Source organism: Petromyzon marinus, chromosome 29 (assembly GCF_048934315.1).
Source record: "Petromyzon marinus isolate PM22_M1 ecotype Great Lakes invasive population chromosome 29, UKy_Petmar_22M1.pri1.0, whole genome shotgun sequence".
Classification (NCBI taxonomy): domain Eukaryota; kingdom Metazoa; phylum Chordata; class Hyperoartia; order Petromyzontiformes; family Petromyzontidae; genus Petromyzon; species Petromyzon marinus.
Genome location: NC_133695.1, coordinates 5,119,904 through 5,142,854, shown reverse-complemented (window position 1 = coordinate 5,142,854; position 22,951 = coordinate 5,119,904). Strand labels below are relative to the sequence as shown.

At 54.6% G+C, this 22,951-nt stretch overlaps 1 protein-coding gene and 1 long non-coding RNA gene across 2 annotated transcripts in view; both read right to left on the bottom strand.

The window, feature by feature from the left end:
- LOC142929339 (uncharacterized) overlaps nucleotides 1–22,951 on the bottom strand; it is a 335,621-nt gene that overhangs the window by 190,676 nt on the left and 121,994 nt on the right. The gene's annotated exons all lie outside the window — the stretch shown is intronic.
- LOC116947060 (nidogen-1-like) overlaps nucleotides 1–22,951 on the bottom strand; it is a 128,542-nt gene that overhangs the window by 94,632 nt on the left and 10,959 nt on the right. The window contains exons 3-4 of the mRNA XM_032962448.2: nucleotides 17,722–18,069; nucleotides 13,143–13,381 (exon numbers count right to left, since the gene is read on the bottom strand). Coding sequence (XP_032818339.2) covers nucleotides 13,143–13,381; nucleotides 17,722–18,069 — 587 coding nt within the window. The remainder of the gene's footprint in view (nucleotides 1–13,142; nucleotides 13,382–17,721; nucleotides 18,070–22,951) is intronic.

Here is a 22,951-nt window from a genome sequence, read left to right as displayed (position 1 = left end):
CACTCCCCTCCACTCACCACCCCGCCCACCCAACCGACCGCTCGTCCATGCAACCCCCCACATCCACTCATCCCAGTCTCATCCGATGAGATTCCGCATCCTCACCACTACTCTCCTTGCTGTTCACTCACCACACAACCACTCCTCACTCACCATCCACAACCCACTCACCACACACAACCACTCCCAACTTATCACACACAACCACAACCCACTCACCACACACAACCACTCCTCACTCACCATCCACAACCACTCCTCACTCACCACACACAACCACAACCCACTCACCACACACAACCACTCCCACTCACCATCCACAACCACTCCCACACAACCATTCCCACTCACCATCCACAACCACTCCTCACTCACCATCCACAACCACAACCCACTCACCATCCACAACCACTCCTCACTCACCACACACAACCACAACCCACTCACCACACACAACCACAACCCCTCACCACACACAACCACTCCTCACTCACCATCCACAACCACTCCTCACTCACCACACACAACCACAACCCACTCACCACACACAACCACTCCCACTCACCATCCATAACCACTCCCACTCACCATCCACAACCACTCCCACACACAACCACTCCCACTCATCATCCACAACCACTCCCACTCACCATCCACAACCACTCCCACGCACCATCCACAACCACTCCCACTCACCATCCACAACCACTCCCACTCACCATTCACAACCACTCCCACTCACCATCCACAACCACTCCCACTCACCATCCACAACCACTCCCACTCACCATTCACAACCACTCACCACATACAACCACTCCCACTCACCATCCACAACCACTCCCACTCACCACCCACAACCACTCCCACTCACCATCCACAACCACTCCCACACACAACCACTCCCACTCACCATCCACAACCACTCCCACTCACCATCCACAACCACTCCCACTCACCATCCACAACCACTCCTACTCACCATCCACAACCACTCCCACTCACCATTCACAACCACTCCCCACACACAACCACTCCTCACTCACCATCCACAACCACTCCCACTCACCATTCACAACCACTCCAACTCACTACACACAACCACTCCTCACTCACCATCCACAACCACTCCAACTCACCACACGCAACCACTCACCACTCACCATCCACAACCACTCCCACTCACCATCCACAACCACTCCCACTCACCATCCACAACCACTCCCACTCACCATCCACAACCACTCCCACACACAACAACTCCCACTCACCATCCACAACCACTCCTCCCTCACCATCCACAACCACTCCCACTCACCATCCACAACCACTCCCACTCACCATCCACAACTACTCCCACTCACCATCCACAACCACTCACCATCCACAACCACTCCCACACACAACCACTCCCACTCACCATCCACAACCACTCCCACTCACCATCCACAACCACTCCCACTCACCATCCAAAACCACTCCCACTCACCATCCAAAACCACTCCCACTCACCATCCACAACCACTCCCACACACAACCACTCACCATCCACAACCACTCCCATCCACAACCACTCCCACTCACCATCCACAACCACTCCAACTAACCACACACAACCACTCACCACTCACCACTCACCATCCACAACCACTCCCATCCACAACCACTCCCACTCACCATCCACAACCACTCCCACTCACCATCCACAACCACTCCCACTCACCATCCACAACCACTCCAACTCACCACACACAACCACTCACCACTCACCATCCACAACCACTCCCACTCACCATCCACAACCACTCACACTCACCATCCACAACCACTCCCACTCACCATCCACAACCACTCCTCACTCACCATCCACAACCACTCCCACTCACCATCCACAACCACTCCCACTCACCATCCACAAGCACTCCCACACAACCCCTCCCACTCACCATCCACAACCACTCCCACTCACCATACACAACCACTCCCACTCACCATCCACAACCACTCCCACTCACCATCCACAACCACTCCCACACAACCCCTCCCACTCACCATCCACAACCACTCCCACTCACCATACACAACCACTCCCACTCACCATCCACAACCACTCCCACTCACCATCCACAACCACTCCCACACACAACCACTCCCACTCACCACCCACAACCCCCACCCCCCCCCTGCACTGTGGGTTGCGGGAGTGTTTGACCATACTTCACCACGCCGGTCAGTGCCGGACATCGCACGAGAGTAAATACATGCATTGGTCCTTACACACGCGTTGGTCCTGACGCCTGTATCGTGAAATTAAGAATCTATTTCCATCGATCAATGGTCGCAATGTTACACCCCCACTCCGCCGTGTGATTAGTCATCCTTGATGAATTAATTTCCGTAATTATAATATCGATCCTCACGCTCGCGGTACGATTTGGGAATCGAACTCTGGTTTATAATTCAGTGCGCTCACCAATGCGCCACCACTCCATCCTCGTACTCTGCAATTAACTCGCTCACCGAAATTCAAAGCCCGCTATCCTTACTGACGCTGCTACCACAGCGGAGTAATGAATGGTCAGCACACCACCGCACTACCAATAACCGAGCACGCCGGTTCGATTCCATCTCCCGGCCCGTGCAGTTGGAACGATGGGAGCCAGGATCCTTGAACCCATCCATCGGTATCCCATGCACCCAGCAGTGTGAATGGGTCCAACCGCAGCTGAGTCGGTCAGCGGTGTGGCGTGAGGTGGTGGGGTAAAGTGTGGGCAGCTCCCAACTCTCCCGTCACGTAGATCCGACGTGGAAGAGTAGGCCTAGAATGCCCTCTGAGGATTGGCTTCCTCCAAGTGGAGGTTTCTGCCGCCCGGGCAGTCGGGGGCTAGCGGCCACTTGCGGGGGCTGCGCCTTAAGCTCCACGCATCCTTAACATCTTGTAGATGAAGACTCTTAATTAATAGTCATTAATAACGTGCGGGATAGCGGTGGGAAGCAGTAGATTAAACCGGTGGTGGGCGACAGACCAGTGCCGTTAAAGGTGTGATCTCTTTAAGGATGGAGAGCGTTATAAAAATCGCATCAAAGGAAATTGAACAGACCAAGTAAACGCAGACTGCATTAATAACCCCTCGTGTATGCGCGAGGCTGTAGTTTAAAGAGTCACTGAGCCGGCATTGGTACGAGGAGCTGGGTTAAAATCCGGGTATCAGCAAGGCGACTGCGATCAAACCGCGGTACTCAGGTGCGGCGAGGTGGTGGTGGTGGTGGATGTCTGCGTGGTCACAAAACGGCTGCACCGATAGGAATAACAAGAACAAATAATTTCATCACGCACCACCATTTTCATAGGGAACGCATTTTGATTTAAAGCTTTCGTGACTGCAGTGATTCATATTCATGGTTCTTTCGGTAAAGTCACGTTGAAGGGAAACAATTAAATAATAAAATATATTGCTTCCCTTCAACGTAACTTTACCGAAAGAACCAAGAATAGGGAACACATTATTTGGTGGTGTGATGCTGCTGCTGCTGGTGGTCAGTGATGCCACATTCGTCAATAACTCCGCGTGCAAGTGTGTACGTGTGTGTGTACGTGTGTGGGGTGCGGTGGTATAGCGGTTAGCGCTGCACCGTGAACCTGGCGACCCGGGTTTGTTTCCCGCTCAACAGCCAACACCAGGTGACGATTATCTAAACCGGTCCTGGGCCTCCCCTAGATCGACTCAGCCTTAAATGAGTACCTGGTGTGATGTGTGAGCATCGCCACGAGGGAGACAAAGGCGGCCGTGCGTGGTGTTGGCCACCCACCCCCTCGTGTGCCATGTCGGCCTTCATAAGTGCTCGCAAACAGCACTTTCCCCAACAGTCTGTAAAGGCTATATGGAGGATCTTTGTCTTTTGTGTACGCGTGTACGTGTGGCCTTGGGAGGGCGGTGGCACGGTGGTTATTGCGCTGCGCTACGAACCCAGCGGTGACATCGAGTTCGATTCCCGCTCGCGGCCAACACCATTGATGATTATGTGAGCCGGTACTGGGCCTCCCTGAGGTCGACTCAGCCTCAAATAAGCACCTGGTGCGGTGTGTAGGCATCGCCACTGGGAAAACAAAGGCGGCCGGGCGTGGTGCTAGCCACCCACCCTCTCGTGCGCCGTTCCGGCCTTCACAGTTGTTCGCTAACAGCACTTGCTCCTAAAGTCTGTTAAGGCTTCTCCAGTTGGCTGCGTACGGTCTGACATAAGTTCTATGTACATACAAGGTTATGTGGGGGGGGGGGTCTTTGTTTATATTTGTAGCGACGTTTCAGGCGACGGCCCTTCTTCATAGCTCACGAATTATGCATTGGGTGGTGTTTGCACGTCACTGTGCTTTCAAGTTAAATCAGGAGGAGAATTGTGACATCACTTCCTGCAGTGGCGCACGGTCGACTTCCTGCGCACGAGGTCACGGGCAGCGAGACGATGCCAGGGGGTGCTCCATATTGCACTGTACGACGAACACCAGCTGCCAGGAATGCAAACTGGGACCGTGAATTGAAGCAACGACAACAGCGCTCGAAGCCAACTATGTAATCCTGAGCCGCGGAAATTTACAGCGTTCGGGATCTCGGTGTCGAAGGGTTAAACGCGACTGCGGTTTTTTTGTGGTCTGGACTCTCAGTTGCGTTCCAACACCACCGATTTCCCGTGGTTACAGATGCGAACATTGCCCCGGTCGTCGCGACTTTACAATAATAAGTTTTGGCACTTTCCCCCCAACCCCCCCCCCCGCCCCCCAAATTTATTGTGATTGTGCTTTCAGTGTCGCGTGAAGAGTTACCTCCGAGATCCCTTATTCAAGTGTCCTCTGGTCCATAAGTAGTAAAGGACAGCCGTGGAAGCGGATACGACACAGCTACCTTTGAAATCCCTTTTTCAAGTGACCTTTGGTCCACAATCAGTAAAAGACGGCTCACAGAAGCGGATATCACAGAGCTACCTCCGAGATCCCTTATTCAAGTGACCTCTGGTCCACACAAAATAAAGAATAACGCATTTTGTGGTGGAGCGGTGGGGGTTGTGCTAAGGGGCAGGGGTTATGGAGGGGGGCTTGGTGGTTGGGGTAGATTTCGGTTGAGTAAGTGTGTGTGTGTGAGCAGAGCCGGATTGAGATTTTGTAGGCCCCTGGGCTACAGGTGTTGTGAGGCCCCCAGTAATATTTTCAAAGGGAAAACAAAGTTAAAGAAAAATAAAATTCACACTTTGGTTTTATTCGGTAAAGTCACGTAGGTAAAAAACAAATAAAAAAAAAATAAAATAAACAATCAAAACACGACGTTTCGGAGGCAACACAAGCTTCCGTCTTCAGGTGGAAACAGTCACAGCAAAAAATCGCTGCACCAAGTGCAGAATAAAACCAAAGAGTATGAATTCTTTCAGTCACGAAAGCTTCAAATCTAGAAAAAAATTGAAATTATTTTTTTACAAGGCTAACAACAAATAAAATTCAGAATTCACAAATGACTTAACTTTTCACTTAATCTCTGGAGGCCCCCCAGCTAGCGTGAGTGGTGGTGCGTGATTGGCGGTGCAGTAGGTAGCGCACCGCACTTCAAAAACCGGCCCCCCCAAGTTCGATTCCTACTCGCGGCCAACATCAGTGACGACCATCTGAACCGGGTCACTGGGCCTCTCTCCTTAAATGACTACCTGGTGCGGTGTGTAAACCACACCACCCACTCGTGCCGGCTTTTCACAGCTGCTACTCGCTAATAACAGCATTTGCCCAATAGCCTGTTAAATAAAAGGCTAAAAAGGGGGAGGTCTTTATCTTTGTGTGTGGAAGAGGGGGGGGGGTGTTAGTGGAGGGGCTCTAGGGCATCACGGCAGAATGTATCGCAAAGGACAGAGAGCCACGCTCATTGACTCTGCGGCTCAGCTGAGCTATCGAGCGTGTTAACAACGCTCGGTCAAAACCGACACCAGCGCAGCTCGACTCACGGTTCAATTATCACCGTCTCCCCCGCCCCCTCCCCCCGATACTTCCCCCTCTCCACCCACTCCACCCTCCCTCCACGTGCCTGCCCTGCGACCGTCTCCCTGAAATTCCATCGCCAGCGATTGATTCCCCCACGTGAGATCGCGAGGATGGGGATTGCATCGCTATTTTGTCGGAGACAAAATTGCATTCAAGGGGTCCCATTATATGATGTCGAGCCATATTTAAAATATTGCAATGTTGGGTCCTCCCCCAAACCCCAACTGCCACTGCCCTCCCCCCTCAACTGCCACTGCACTCCCCCCTCAACTGCCACTGCCCCCCCAACTGCCACTACCCCACACCCCCAACTGCCACTGCCGCCCCCCAAAATGCCATTGCCCCCCCCCCACCACCCGATACCTCCACCTCCCTCCCTCCACGTGGCTGGCCTGCCACCATCTCCCCGATATTCTATCGCCAGCGATGATTCCCCACTTGAGATCTCTAGGATTGGGTTTGCATCGCCATTTGTCGGAGACAATTGCATTCAAGGGTCTCATTATATTACGATATTGTCGAGCCATATTTAAAATATTGGAATGTTGGGTCCTTCCCAAACCCCAACTGCCACTGCCCCCCCCCCTCAATTGCCACTGCCCCCCACACCCCCAACTGCCATTGCCCCCCCTCAACTGCCACTGCCCCCCCAACTGCCACTGCCCCCCCAAATGCCATTGCCCCCCACCCCCAACTGCCACGCCCCCCCATCCACCTCCCTCCGATTCACTCGACGTGATTTTCGGATTGTGATCCCTCGCGTTGCTTGCTCCCCAATGTCTGACCTTTCGCTCCGCGTGACTGCGATCTTCTCCATTCAATGCTTTATTTTGTATTACTAACCTTCACACTCTCTACGGGAGTTCTCTCTCTCTGTCGCTAATAACATTTTACTTATGTATCCAGGACAGGGCACACGGAGTCGTCTCGGAGAATATTTTAGGAGGACATTATTTCCTGCTGCTTACATTGGGTTGTCTTTTTTTTACTACTTTAAATGTTTTCAGCCCAATTAATGATGCCGAGCGTTTCATACACACAGCGGGAGGAGGAAAGCGGAGCACGCGGAGACAACCCACGCCTTTGCGCGAGGGGGCAACACTCGATCCCCCTACAGATGGATAAAACAGATGGCGGTCAGGCTCACTTGCTGCGCTTCCTCGACGCCCCAGAGGACGAAACCTCCGCGGAGATGGAGCGACGAAATGATCGGCTCTGGGTGCCAAAGCAGTGACGCTCCGATCGTGGGGTGGTTGGGGACTGCCGTGGATGGACGACTGATATTGTGATGACAATGGTGATGACGTCACTGCTGTCGCTCTTGCTGCTGATGGCCTTTGAGCACTCTACTGCTGATGCTGCTGATGATGTTTCAGCACTACTTCTACTGCTGCTGCTGATGACGATGCTTACGATGATAATAACGATGACCATGGTCATGCAAATGCTGCTGATATATTTCTGCTGGCGACAGCTTCGCTTGCCGATTATTATGCTGCTGATGATGATGATGCTACTTCTGCTGCTGCTATTGCCTCTGATGACAGAGCTCCTGCCTTATGATGACTAATGTTGCTGCTGCTGATGATAATTTAATATTACGAACCCACCCATCCGCTGTGAAACATACACACACGGCACACACACACCGCACACACACGGCACATACACACGGTACACACATACGTCACACACACACACGGTACACTCACACGGCACACGCACACACACGGCACACACACACACGGCACACACACACGGCACACACAGCTCTGGGGCCGTGTTTATTCAATGGCTACACTTCACAGGCATTCCTGTAAGCCAACAATTAGAGCCGCCTTCCTCCATCAAATAAACATCGGCGCTCGAGTGGGGGGGTCTGGCTCCGTTCTGTGTGTCAAGCACAGCGTGCGTGTCTGCGTGGTGCCGTGCCTGCCTTCACAGGTGCTCTTCTCGCTGACAGCACTTGCCCCAGCAGTCTGTTAAGGCTATACGGGGGACCTTTGTCTTTGTACATCGGTGACACTCGATCACAGCACTTGCCCCAACGGTCTGTTAAGGCTATACTGGGGAGCTTTGTCTTCGATGTACGCACGCACACGCGAGTGAGCTGTTGTCGCGTGAACTCGCAGATGCAGCGATGTTATAGTGCCACTGTTGTTGAACGATCACCCCAACTCCACTCACCCTCTACCCCAAACTCACCCATCTTCTCCACCCAACTTCACCCCCCACAACTCCCCCCCCAAACTCCACCCCCCCCCCCGAGCCACCCCCCCCCCCCCGCTGCTTTCCACGAGCCCCCCTCTCCTCTCAACCGCCACAGTTTCCGCAAGAACCGCTCTTCTCCCCCCCCCCCCCGCTTCACCTCACCCACTTCGACCCACCTCCTCACCCCCCACCCACCACGCTCACCCCCCCCCCACTCACCCCGCAGTGGCCTCGTCTCGCGCTCTAATCTCCGCGTCCATCTCCGTGTCAACACAATCCAGGGTCAACGCGTGGGGCATCGGGAATCCACAGGGACCCCTCTGCTCCCACACCTCACCCACCCCTCACCCACCCCTCACCCACCCCTCACCCACCCTCACACCCCTCACACCCCTCACCCACCTCACCCCCCTCACCCACCCCTCACCCACCCCTCACCCACCCTCACCCACCCTCACACCCCTCACACCCCTCACACCCTCACACCCCTCACCCCATCACCCCCCTCACCCACCTCACCCCCCTCACCCACCTAACCCACCTCACCCCCCTCACCCACCTCACCCCCCTCACCCCCTCACCCACCCCTCACCCCCTCACCCCCCTCACCCCCCTCACCCCCCTCACCCACCTCACCCCCCTCACCCACCTCACCCCCCTCACCCACCTCACCCCCTCACCCACCTCACCCCCCTCACCCACCCCTCACCACCCCTCACCCACCCTCACCCACCCTCACACCCCTCACACCCCTCACCAAACCCTCACCCACCCCTCACCCCATCACCCCCCTCACCCACCTCACCCCCCTCACCCACCTAACCCACCTCACCCCCCTCACCCACCTCACCCCCCTCACCCCCTCACCCACCCCTCACCCCCTCACCCCCCTCACCCCCCTCACCCACCTCACCCCCCTCACCCCATCACCCCCCTCACCCACCTCACCCCCCTCACCCACCTCACCCCCCTCACCCACCTCACCCTCCTCACCCCCCTCACCCCCCTCACCCAGCTCACCCACGCAAGGACCCCCCCCCCCCCGTGTTGGGACAAGCAGCAGCGCCTGGTACACGAGGAGGGTGCTGGGTGGCCAGCACCACGCTCCCCCGACTGCCGACGTTCACACATTGCACCAAGTACTAATTTGAGGCTGAGTCTACCTAGGGGAGGCCCAGGACCCGCTATACGCCCACTCCCACATACCCCCCCCCCGACCGCACCTACACACTGCATCAACCTCGTTAGATCTCAGAAAGCTGAGCAGCGCTGCGATTGGTGGCATCCACCATGCATAACAGGTGGTATAGGGCTGCTGCGAGGCTATTGTTTGTTGTCCGCAGAATGAATCGTTGTACTGCACTCTTATGCTCCCACCTCTACGCTCACCGCCTTCGCCAAACCCGCAGATACACTTGGTCAAATAACAGGCCACCCTCTAGAAGTGAATTTACAAAGGGCTGTGTGTTATTAGAATGACAACATAACATTATTAAACGGTAATTGTGATTAATGAAACTAAATATGAAAAAATACGATTGTGATTATCACCAAACTAGCTACCCGCTCCTCTATCTATCCACCCACCCACTCCTCCATATATCCACCTACCCACTCCATCTATTCACCTACCTACCCACTCCTCTATCTATCCACCTACCCACCCCTCGAGCTGTCTACACATCACGCCCATCGCGTTCAGAAACGTCGTCACGTGCTGGTAATGCCAGCTCGCATCCTCGCAGAACGCGGGGGCGGCGGGGGGGGTGAGTATGCGATCGAAATCCGCGGAAGCCGTCTCCTCTCAAGCAAAACGTCTTTGGCTTGGCCACCTTTAAATTTGACAGCGCGTGGCCCTGCCACGCCGCCACCGGGGCAATGAGAGACGGAGACGATTGACGAGGCGAGTGGCGGGCGAGGAACAGGACAGAAACACGTCCCCGGGGGCACGTACACTCAGGAGACGGATCTACGAAATCAGTTCGTGCGCGGTTTGACAAGTAAATATGAGCTCAAAGTGATTTCCTGCTGAACTTTTTCTTTTTAGCATCGAGGATGTGAACTCGCGACCTTTCCGATTGCGAGCCGCTTGCTCTGCCGGCAAGCCAGGATCGCGTCGACGCAGTGGCCCAAATTTGGCGATGGCCTCCATCCAGCAGCCGATTGACCATGGCCGCAGAGGCCTGTGACGGTGATGACGATGAAGCGCGCGAGGCCACGCGAGTGGAGGAGGAATCGCCGCGGATTTGCAACATCGCTGCCACCCACCCCGCTGACAACAAACATCGCCACCCATCGCCACCCATCATCTCTCCACCACGTGCGCACACGCGCGCGCGCAATCCATTCCGTGTCACGCGGAGAGGAAACAGGCGGACTGAGGGACAGTGAAACTGACTGGGTGAGGCTGACTGACATTGCGATAGACTCACAACAGATACCGAAGCAGACTGACGGACCAACGGTGGCTGACCGCCGGACTGACTGACTGCCTGCTCTAGTCAGACTGACTCACGGACTAACAGTGAGACCGACAGACGGTGAGACCGACTGACGGTGAGACTGACAGACGGTGAGACTGACAGACGGTGAGGCCGACTGACAGTGAGACCGACAGACAGTGAGACTGACAGACAGTGAGACTGACAGTGAGACTGACAGACGGTGAGACTGACAGACAGTGAGACTGACAGACAGTGAGACTGACAGTGAGACTGACAGACAGTGAGACTGACAGACGGTGAGGCCGACTGACAGTGAGACCGACAGACAGTGAGACTGACAGACGGTGAGGCCGACTGACGGTGAGACCGACTGACAGTGAGACTGACAAACAGTGAGACCGACTGACGGACAGAAACACGGATTGGTTGTGAGACTCACTCAGAGGCAGACAGACAGACACACGGACTGACAGCGTTACTAAGAGACAGACAGACTGACAGCGAGACTGACTAAGAGGCAGACGGACAACACGGACTGACTAAGAGGCAGACAGACAGAGACATGCAGCCACTTTTAGACCCCGCCACATATACCACCCGCCCGTAATGTTGTTACGACTGTGCGTGTGCTTTAAAAACTATTTTACTGCATTTCACGATTGTGTTATTTGTTATCACAAGGCACATTATTTTTACTATCTTCATACTGCAGCATCCCCGGGCATCCGTACGGCATACATTTATATTTTTATTTGCATAAATAAACTGTGAGATTGACAGCGAGACCGACCGAGTAAATATATAAATATGGGCCAACAGAAATATATTTATACATTTGTGTACACGTATAAATATATATTTTAAAACAACCACGGGCGCGTATTTCTATATTTATGTTCTGCCAATATATATTTCTACAAATAAATAAATATATAAGTATACATCCATGTTTACTTGTATACACTGTGTACCATAATAGAGGTGTTTTGGGTGAGATCGCATAAATATGAATGTGTCGTTAAACCCGCCACCACCGCCACCACCCGACACAGCCAATCAGTGAGGGCTTCGTCGCAGCAACAAACGTGGCCATTTCGTGACAAGTACGCCACTCGCCGGCTACGGGTCGGCGACTAAAAACCCCACGACAACATTCACATGTCGAGCAGACGTGACGTTTCTCCGGTGATTGCAACCACCGACATCATCAGGCGGCGGGCCGGAGTTGTGTAGAAAGCCTACGCGTTAAACTATAGTTACGTGTCACGAGCAGTGCCGGAGGAAGCTAGCGCGGGGCCTGCAGCACATGTTGTTATAAAGCGGCCCTAAATTTTATTTAAAAAAAAAACATAAATATTAAAACACGAATGTTTAACTTGCATGGTAAAGTAATTGTATTTTTTTTCATTTCATATACAGCCAGGTAATACGACGAATCGCTAACCTTAAACACCCAGTCGTTCGTAAGAGTCGAAGGCGGTATAGTACTATAGTAATAGAGCAAGTGCAGAATCACTGAACCGGAATTGATAGCTTGAAAGCCTTCAGCGCGTGGACCTTGAAAGTGCGGGGCCCGTAGCTACTACATATGTCGTAGCTACAACACATGTAGCTACTACACATGTAGCTGCTACACATGTAGCTACTACACATGTAGCTACTTTTGCTCCGACGATGATCCGGCACTGTTCATGAGACCCTCTTTCTGCGAGTATCAAAAGATATCCCGTTATTTTGCTGCTGTCCCCGAGCTAGAGATGCTTCCATGCGTGCATTGGCTCTGTTAGTGTTCGCCTTTTGGGGTTGTTCTCTTAGCCTGATGCTGGTGAGACAAGGTAAGGAAGAAGGCTGCTGCTAACTCCGGTGGAGGACAATCAGTTTCGACGACAATGCCCTTATATTATAACACCGTGTAACAAAAACAAAATTTGTCCCTGGGTAGTAAGTGTTATTTCCTAATTGCTTATGCCTCAAAAGTACAGAAAATGGCTATTATTCCCCAACAACTTTGCTTCTGTGACCGTGACAGTGATATTTTGAAATGTACCTATTTTCATAGAGAAAACGTGTGCATTTGTGCTCATTCCTTCACGTAAAGTTCTGGTCACAAAAGCAAAGTTTGTGGGGAATAATATCCATTTTCTATACTTTTTAGGCATAAGCGATTAAAAAATAACACTTACTATCCAGGGACAAAAATCATGTTACATCTTGAATTGTCAGGCCATGTTGATTTGTGTTCGTGTTCACCACGAGTACCGCGTGCGGTCAATGCAGACTCCACTCCTTGCAAGAGGTATCACTTTGCTGCTTTGAACATCTTGACCCAACCTGTTTTTCATCGCCAGCGTGGGTAAACACCGACTCATTCATTTTTCAAAATATTTTTAACATTTACGTGCTCTTACTACCCCGCGTGTCCGGGGGGTGGGGGGGGGGGGTGGGCGGGCGGGCGGGGGGGGTGGCCTCACCGGGGCATGGAGGTGGCGGGCACTCCGCCGTGGGTCACGTGGTAGGAGGGGCCCTCGGTGCTGAAGATGAAGACGACCTTGGGTCCCCTGCTGAAGCCCACGCGGGCCGGCACCTCGGAGCGGTCCCCGCGGGCTTCCTTTGGCGCGGTGCCCGACACACTGAGCCCCCCCTCGGGGTAGAGGAACACGGCGTACGTGTCCTCCTTGTCAGACACGATCGCCGCTTGGAAGGTGTTCACCTGGGGGAGGGGCGGGGGGTCGGAGCGGGGGGGTTTAGGTTGAGCCAGTCAAGCAATCGACTCGCCCTAAACTTTTGCAACCAAGGCTTCGGTGCTAGCACGTACCCAACCAGCCACTCGCACTTCAGCCATAATCCAACCACCCTCCAGCGTTAGCCCGAACCCTGAGCCAACCATCCACTGGCTCTGAAGCCCTAATTAAAGCAGCCTACCAGCGCTATCATCCTAACACGAACCTAACCAGCCACTAACGCTGTAACTCCAACTCTAACCCAGGCAGTCAACTGAGCGTAAGTAATCTCGGTTGACTGGCTGACCTCGTGGAGGGTAGGCGTGGGGCATGGGGGATGGAACTGGTTGTTGATCAAGGTGTCTCAGGGTCACAGGTGGGTCTTCCCAAGGGTGGGGGGGGGGGTGTAGAGGGGGTGTAGCGGGGGGGCGGGGGACATTCTTCAAATGTCAGTCTTTTGAACTCAGTCCCTAAGTTAATAAAATGAAACATTCAACGTTTTATATTCGCTGGTAAATATCAATAAAACATAACTTTTTGGTGCGGGGGGGGGGTCTCAAGAGAGGCTCGGTGGGGGGCGATGGAACGTGGGGAGGGGGGGGGCGATTGCCTCCCGTTGCACTCCCCCCCCCACCCTCGGGATAGTCGCCATCGCCACGGGGCAACGCTGGGCGGGAATCCTACAGCGCGTGAGCGGTTCCTGTTCCTTCTCCTAGGATGTCTCTCAGCACGTGGTGTTGGTGGTGGTGGTAGGGGTGATGGGGGGGGAGGATCGGTGGTGGATGTGTGGGCTACACAGCGCGAATAGGTTCCACAGCGGGGCTACAAAGCCTGCAGAATCAGAATCTTTATTTGATGTCTCTCAGCACGTGGTGGTGGTGGTGGTGGTAGGGGTGATGGGGGGGGAGGATCGGTGGTGGATGTGTGGGCTACACAGCGCGAATATGTTCCACAGCGGGGCTACAAAGCCTGCAGAATCAGAATCTTTATTTATGCTCGAGGAGGAGGAATCCGATGAGCTATGAAGTGGCGAGCAGGTCTCTGGCCTGGGGTCGGCGTGGGAGCGAATTGTGATCAACGTCACGATCGGCGTCCTTCTTAATCGTCGTCGTCATTGGAATTAATTTCATCGTCGTCACATCGACGTCGTCATCGTCCTCATATCGTCGTCATCATTGTCGTCATGTCATCGTCATCGTCGTCATATCGACGTCATATCGTCGTCATGATTGTCGTCAGATCGTCGTCGTCATCATATCGTCGTCACATCGTCGTCATGTCATCGTCATCGTCGTCATATCGACGTCATATCGTCGTCATCATTGTCGTAAGATCGTCGTCACATCGTCGTCGTCATCACTGTGGTCACCGTATATTTTATCGTCGTTATCGTGATCATTGCCATTGCGATCACCGTTCATGTCACCGTCATCATAGTCGTCATAGTCGTCGTCGTCGCCATCATCAGCGTTATTATGACAGCTAGCGGCGTCATCATCTCCACCATCACTGCCATCGTTCCGACCTCCCACGGCGCCGATGGGTGCAGTTAAACCGCTTCGGGCGTGAGCGGGGAGTGTGCGTGCGCTGCACGCGCGCGCGCGTGTTTGCTGCTTCGGAACATCGATGGAGCCTGGCTAGGAGACCACACCACGCACTTGGGGAGTGCGTCAAGGGCGAGCCGTGCGGACTGGTGGCCCTGCACGTGCTGGAGGAGGAGGAGGCTTTAAAGTGGCGCTGTGGCTAAGTGCAGCGCGCGCTGACCGTGCACTCAAAGAGCATTTATTTATTCATCGTAAATGTATCGGGTGTTTTGACCGTGGGAAGTTGCGCGCAACAGCATTTGGCTGAATTAAACAAATATTTCCATCATCGTCATTATCATCGCCCTGAAGCCATCACCTAGCCCTTGGCTGGCTTCCTAATCTCGTCCACTGCGCTTCTCTCTCTCTTTCACCCAATCCCCCCCCCCCCCCCCCCTCCCGTGTCCGACGGAGTCACTCCAACACGATCCTTATATTTGTCTCCGAATCTAACGAAATCACTCCACATCCATTCCTCAGCAACCCCCCCCCCGCCCCCCACATTTCTCTCCCCCCCCCCACCTCCGTCCCTCCCTCTCCCCTCTACCACCCCAGCCGCATCCTCCCTTTGGACAGAGACGCTCAACTGCAGAATCAGAAACGCATGAGTTAAATTCTTGGTCAGCGTCCCACCCAGCACCGAAATCCTCAGCAGCAGCAGCATCTGCAGCAGCGTCGTCACCATCCTGATTAGCGACAGCATCGTCATCAGCCATGGTCAATCCACTGCTGGATGAGAGCCTTCCCAAGCTGCCGCCGCCACCTCTCACGATCCTGCGGTGCGACAATCCATCCAGCGACCTGCACATGCCCCATCTCTCATCGGCGGACGTCCCCTCGGACGCGTCCCGTCCCTTGGCCTTCACTCCGTTGTGAGTCTCGACCATCGGCCGGCCGTCATCCCCTTCCACCGAACGATAAGCCCTGCCCGAGCCCCGTTTCAATTCCGTCGTTCAACCGGGCGTGCCTTCTCCAATCCGCACGCTCCCCTCTCCCCCTCTCCGCCTCTCCGCCTCTCCATACGAATTCCACCGGGAGCGGAACCGGAAGAAGAACCGACGACGACGTGCACACGTACGTCGTCGGAACGGGAAAGGGAGTTTAACGGAACAATCGGACGCGCGCGTCGCGGATTTTAAGGATTTCGCAGGGGTAACGAACCGCGCTTATGATGGTGCCAGCCGGTCCAGGGTTGGCGTTGCCCTCCGTCCACCCCCATTCCCCTCCCCTCCACGGGCTGCCCGACAGACGACGCTGTCATGGCTATGGATTGGTGACGGGCGCCAGGAGGCACGAGGAATCCATGGAGCGCACGTGCTGTCGGCCGTGAGAATTAGCCAATGGGAAGGCATCGATTGGCAGCGCCCGTTGTCGTTACACACGCGTTGATTGCCTTTTAAAGAGTAGGGGGCGAAAAAAAACGTCTCTGCGTGGTCGTCAAGTCAGTGGTGGAAATTCCACATTCCCATGGCGGGGATGTGTTTTTGTACCAGACGTGTAACGATTCCCCCCCCCCCCTTCTCAACTCACCCTCAACTAAGGAGACAAAGACAGAGGCCGCCATCCCCTTCTGCAGTGATTCGACAAATTTTCGTGACCAACTGACTCCACCTTACTACAGCGCAGTCAATGTAAGCCGACGGGTTTCTATGCGAGTCATTTCGTGACCGGACCAAAACCACACAACCCGGATTTCACGAACCCGCGACCCTCGACTGTGCCGGCTCAGTGACCCGCTGACCCCTTGACCCCATCCGGCCACTTCCTGACCAGACTGAGACCCGTCCACTCACTACGCCGGTGGCTGTGCGCACGCTGGGCGAGAGGCCATCAACTTAACGGACCCGGATTCGAATCCATATGTTGGCGTTGGTATTGGCCGCCAAGCGGCCCGTGACCGACAGACGCTGGGTCACGGGGTGGGGGTAGGCGTGGGGGGTAGGGGTGGGGGGCTGGAGGGTGGAGGGGGCAGCCGGGCGGTGCTGGGGGGAGCAGGGAGAAGAGGCAAGGGCGCGGGGAGGGGAGGGGGGCTTATTAACGCCGTTTCCCGTCGGCAAAGACAAAGTGACATTTCATTTGGCCGTGGGTGCCGGGGAAAGAGAGAGAGCGAGAGTGCTGCTGCTGCTGCTGCTGCGGCTGCTGCTGCTGCTGCTGCGGCTGCTGCTGCGGCTGCTGCTGCTGCTGCGGCTGCTGCTGCTGCTGCTGCTGCGGCTGCTGCTGCGGCTCTAACTGCGGCAGGGGTAGCCGCAGCGTCGACGTCGCCCGGCTCTGACCGGTGCCGGTATCGACGCGCCCTAATCAACACCGCGGAAAGGGCGCGTCAAGCGGGGAAGGAGAACGCTGGAGGGGGGGGGCGGGGGCGGTGGGAGGGGGGCTCGAAGCATCTCTGATGGAACCGAGCGTTCGTCAGAGAGACGACAGAGTGAGAGAGAGAAGAGAGAGCGGTGGGGAGGGAGAGAGAGAGAAGAATGTGCACTGTCGGCACCGATAGATCGGCCGAGTTTGGACGGGCTGAGCCGAGACACGGGATACGCAGCCCGGGGGGGGGGGGGGGGGGGTGGAGGTTGTTTGTGACGTGGAGGTTGTTTGTGACGTGGAGGTTGTTTGTGACGTGGAGGTTGTTTGTGACGTGGAGGTTGTTTGTGACGTGGAGGTTGTTTGTGACGTGGAGGTTGTTTGTGACGTGGAGGTTGTTTGTGACGTGGCGATTTGTGCTGCCCCTCTCCCGCGGAACCGCCGGCACCCACCTGCCCGGGGTTGGCGTGCACCGCTACCCGGTCCCACGTGGCCAGGAATCCGGCGATCGGAGCGAAATTTCCGGCCGCCGGAAACGCCCGGCGGACGTGGGCGGCCGCGGCATCGAGGACGGCGCGGTCGGCACCGGCGGCATCGTCGTCATCTCCTCGGCTCCTCCCGTCCAGCGCGCGGAAGAAGACGTTCCCCCCGGCGTGGCCTGGCGGCCCCCCGTTCAGCTCTTCGGTCTCGAGGTCGGCGAGGAAGGGGGCGATGACCCCGAACTTCGTGGGCAGCGGTCCGTCCACGTAGGAGCCCTCCTCCGGCACGTCGTGCGGGGTCACGAAGCCGTTCACGCTCACCTGCCGGTCCGGGGGGGGGAAGGGGGGTGGTGGGGGGCAGGGAGGGTAAGGGAGGGGTAAAGGGGGGTAGCGGGAGGGGAGGGGGGTGGGACGTATGATGAATATTCGGTCGAACTTCTTTCGCACCGTACGTAGCCAACGGCGCCAATCGTAGCTGCAGCTGAAAGGGCCAACAACTAAACACAAATAGCAGTTCTAAAAAATATCGCTTTCAATCGAGATGCCCTCTGAACCCGTCGACCCGAGCTCGAATCCCGCTCAAAGCCACCAACACCAGTGATCATTATCTGAACTAGTTCTGGGCCTCCCCTAGGTAGACTCAGCCTCGCACGACTACTTGGTGCGGTGTGTAGTAAACATCGCCACTAGGGAGACAAAGGCGGCCGGGCGTGGTGTTGGCCACCCACCTCCCTCGTGTGCCGTGCTGGCCTTCATAGGTGATCGCTAACAGCACTTGCCTCAACTTTCTGTTATGGCTATATGAGTGACCTTTGTCTTTGGGGTGAGGGGGGGTGAGGGGGGGTGGGGGACAGGGCTATTCGCTCGACAATTACGTCGTTTGTTTGGCCGTTTAGCTGATCTGTTATTCCGACATTCGTTTGGTCAGCCAATCATTCACTCAGTTGCAGATAGAGTCATTCGATCATTCGGTCATTCATTCGGCAGTCTATTTTTTTCCATTTCTTTGGTCCATCCAACTGATCGGGCGCTCATTCATTCCCTTGGTCCATTCGTTCACTCATGCTTCGACCACGCTGGTCAGTGCGTGGAGGGGAGCACAGAGGTGGGGGCATAGAAGTAAAGTAGGGAGTGAAGTGCTTCTGCCCTGCCCCTTCGCTGCCCACAGCCTAGCCCCGGGGGACAGCCCATAGCACCTTGCAATGCACGATCATCGAGCCTCAACAACTGCTAAGCGTACGGAGGTGCGCGATGTTCCAGGTGGACTCTGATCGTCGGTCGACGGCTCTGGCCACGGCGGTTGGGTGGACGGCAGGTTCTGTGAACACTCGTGGGACGTCGCGCGAGATCGTCAAAAAGAGCTTCGCGGCTCATCGGGTTTCTCCAGCCTCAATCGAGATTCGTGACCTCGGGGTCGTGAATGTCACGCGAGCGCTGACCCAGCGCCCATCGAGGTGCAGCGAGCGCCTCGGTTTGGTTTCTTCTCACGAGCGATCGTTGCCATCCATTGCAAACTAAGAATCACATTTTCACATTATGCCTTCCTACAAAATAATAATATTAATAACTCTTTGTGTTTAACACCTCCGCGGATTTCCATTCCGTTATTAGTTCCATCCGATTATGGGTGAGCGCGCGAGCGCGCGTGCGTATGTGTGTGTGTGTGCGGTTTCGAAGAGCACCTAGCCTGGCACGAGCGCCGTGGCGACGTCAACCGGCACGTAGCGACGAGTGGCGGTTGACGTCGTGCGAGGGAGCGGTCGCGCAAGTGACCAGCGCACCTGCACTGCGAACCCGGCGGACCTGAGTTCGATTCCCGCTCGCGGCCCAACTTCTGTGACGACTGAGCCAGGCCCTGTCCTTAGGTTAGCATTGGGGAGACAAATACGGCCGGGCGGGCGTGGTGCTGGCCACTCCATGCCCCTCTGACAAATTAGTCCGATGTGTGAACGTCGCCACTGGGTAGACAATTTTAGTCCGATGTGGTAAACATCGCCACTGGGGAGACAAAGGCGGTCGGTCTTGGTGCTGGCCACCCACCCCCTCGTGTGCCGTTCCGGCCTTCATCGGTGCTCGCGAACAACACTTGCCCCAACAGTCTGCTAAAGGCTATACGGGGGATATTTGTATTGTGTGTGTGTGTGCACGCTATGTGGGTTAAGCGATGTGGGCAGGTGTGAGACATTTTATCCACGAAAGTTGCCATCAATAACGATTTGCGTACAAATTGGGCTCGGATTTAATGCGTCGCAAACAAATCAGAACTTCACTACGGTTAAATAATGCAACAGGATAATCTGTTTGTAAACTATTATTGGGATTTTGTTGCTGCTATAACGCACCGCGACGTTGCATACCCTCCACAAATTACCGCTATTCTGCAAGTTCGTCAATTACACCGTGGCCCTGAAGGGAAAACAAAACAATACACTATATATAAACTATACTCTTTGATTATCTCGGTAAAGTCACGTAGTTAAAAATAAAATAAAACAAATCACGACGTTTCGATTGCAACACAAGCAACCTTCAAACAATTTTCTGAAGTGGGCGAGAGAGCTGCCGTAGCAGCTCTCTCGCCCACTTCAGCAATTTTTTCCTTGCTGTGGTTCTTCCCACCTGATGAAGGTCGCTTGTGTTGCAATCGAAACGTCTTGAATTGTTTTATTTAATTTTTCTACCTACGTAGACCCAAATAGTATGGATTCCTGCAGTCACGAAAGCTTCAAATCAAGATATATATAAACTATACTCTTTGGTTTTATTCGGTAAAGTCATGTAGGTAAAAAATAAAATAACAAAAAATCACGACGTTTCGGCCACAACACAAGTGGCCTTCATCAGGTGAAGGGACCGCACTGTCCAGAGGACAGCGCTGGAGTGAACACAGCCAAGCCCAGACCGCGTCCTTCAAGCTGTGTGGGAGGAAACAAAGCGCCTTGACAAAAGAGTTAGCATAAAATGTAGCATGTAATTGGGGGATTAGCATGATGCACGTAGAGGGCACATGTTCAGCCCGGCGAAGGGTGGGGAGGGGAGTTTACATAATGTTGGTGTGAAGGGAAAATAAGCAGCTGTGAAAGTTTGAGATTCCACTACTTGAAAAAAAGATACTGTACCATTGAAAATTAGTTTAATGTTTGGTATGATTTAGAACATCTTTTCAGTGATTGCTTAATTTGAAATCATCCTCTTGGTTGAAATTGTGTCTGTGTTTGTAAATCTGAATTGCCTCGTGGACACGAAAGCTTCAAATCTAGAATATAGATAAGCTGTATATATAATATACTGTAATGTTATTACTGAATTATTACTGTATTTTAAAAGGGCGACGTTTCAGGCAATGACGCTTCTTCGTAACACTTGTTTTAATGCGTTATGAAGGAAGTGCCATTCCCCAAAACGTCGCCTATTTAATATTTTCCTTTTTTATAACAAAGATTCTCCCGGATAGCCTTTAAACAGACTGTTGGGGCAAGTGCTGTTTGCGAGCACCTATGGAGGCCGGAACGGCACACGAGAGGATGGGTGGCCAGCACCACGCCCGGCCGCCTTTGTCTCCCCAGCAGCGATGTCTTATACACCGCACCAGCCACTCATTGGGAGGTCGGCTCAGCCTCAAGATAGTACCTGATGCGGGGTGTAAAACATCCCCTTTAGGGGAGACAAAGGCGGCCGGGCGTGGTGCTTGGCCACGCCACCCCCTTGTGTGCCGTGCCGCTAACAGCACTTGCCCCAGCAGTCTGTTAAAAGGCTATCCGGGGGGGCTATTTGTCTTTGTATTGAAATGGAAAGCATGTAAAAAATAGGCGAAGTTTCGGGCAATGGCCCTTCCTTCATAACACGTAAAAAAGTGTTATGAAGAAGCGTCATTACCCGAAACGTCACCGTGTCGACGCGTGCCGTGCCCCCCTTCGCCTCGGCGCCGCTCGCCAACAGCACTTGCCCCCCCCCCCGCCGCGCGAGTCCGTCTAAAGGCTACACAGGTGATCTTTGCCTTTGGTGTTGTGGCGTCTGGCGGAGGAGGACTGAGTAATGGACGCGGGGTTTAATCCGAGCGTCCGCGATCGTCGCACGCCCTTCGATGCCGCCAATGAACCACCGCCGCCCGTCTCAGAGGCCGGGATGCCCTCTTTGGAAGGCGTCGCCTGAATGGCCCCTCGTGAAATTGGTGGGCAGGCGGGCGGCACGCCGGGCGCGACGTCGGGGAGGAGTTGGCGGTCGCGTTTCCGATTGCGGCGTTTTGGAGGAGGAGGAGGAGGGGGGGGGTGGTCGGGGGGGGGTCTCCCGGTGCAAGGAATTTAATTTGGGACGAGGAAAAAGTAAGGGGGGCGGGGAGGGGTGTCACTGCCTAATGCCCCCCCCCCAATGTCCCCCCCCCACCCACCCTACCACTGCCCCTCCACATTTTGGCCATCTCGTGGGCAGTTGCATCGCCTGCACCCTCAAAGTCTGCTGCTGCTGGTGGTGGTCGTGTGGGGAGCGGTAGTGTAGTGGTTAGCGCGAGCCGAGTTCGAGTCAACACCAGCGGGGATTGTCTGAACCCGGTCCTGGGCCTTCCCTAGGTCGACTCGGCCTCAAATTAGTCCGATGTGTAAACATCGCCACTGGGGGAGAACAAAGGTGGTCGGGCGTGGTGCTGGCCACCCATCCCCTCGTGTGCCGTAATAGGTGCTCCCTAACAACGCTTGCCCCTGCAGTCTGTTAAGGCTATACGCGGGGGGGGGGGGGTCTTTGTCTTTGGTGGTGGTAGTGTAATGACAAGTGGTCATAAATTAAAAATGCGAAACTTTGTAATGAGGTGTTGGGTTAGCGGATTGCGAGGGAGGTGGAGGGGTGAGTGGTTGAGTGATCCAGTCATGCAAACGCTAATCTCGAACCCAACCAGCCACGTAACCAACACTAAGCCCTAACCCAACCAAAGCCACGAGTGTTAAGCCTCTAAACCCGAACCAGCCAGTCGACTGGGCATATATGGGCAGAACGCTCCATTCAGTGTCATCATGCTGCACGCGTAAATATACTCGGGATATATTTTAGACCATCGCCTGTTGGCATGCAGCCCCCCCCCCCCCCCCAGTGTGATCCAGCATCGCGTGTTGACGCAAGCAAAACGATGGGGGGGGTGAGTTTGACATTCTGGTTCTCATCACCAGTGAGGATTGAAAGTAGAAAATGCTTCTGGGTTGCCAGATATTGTTGG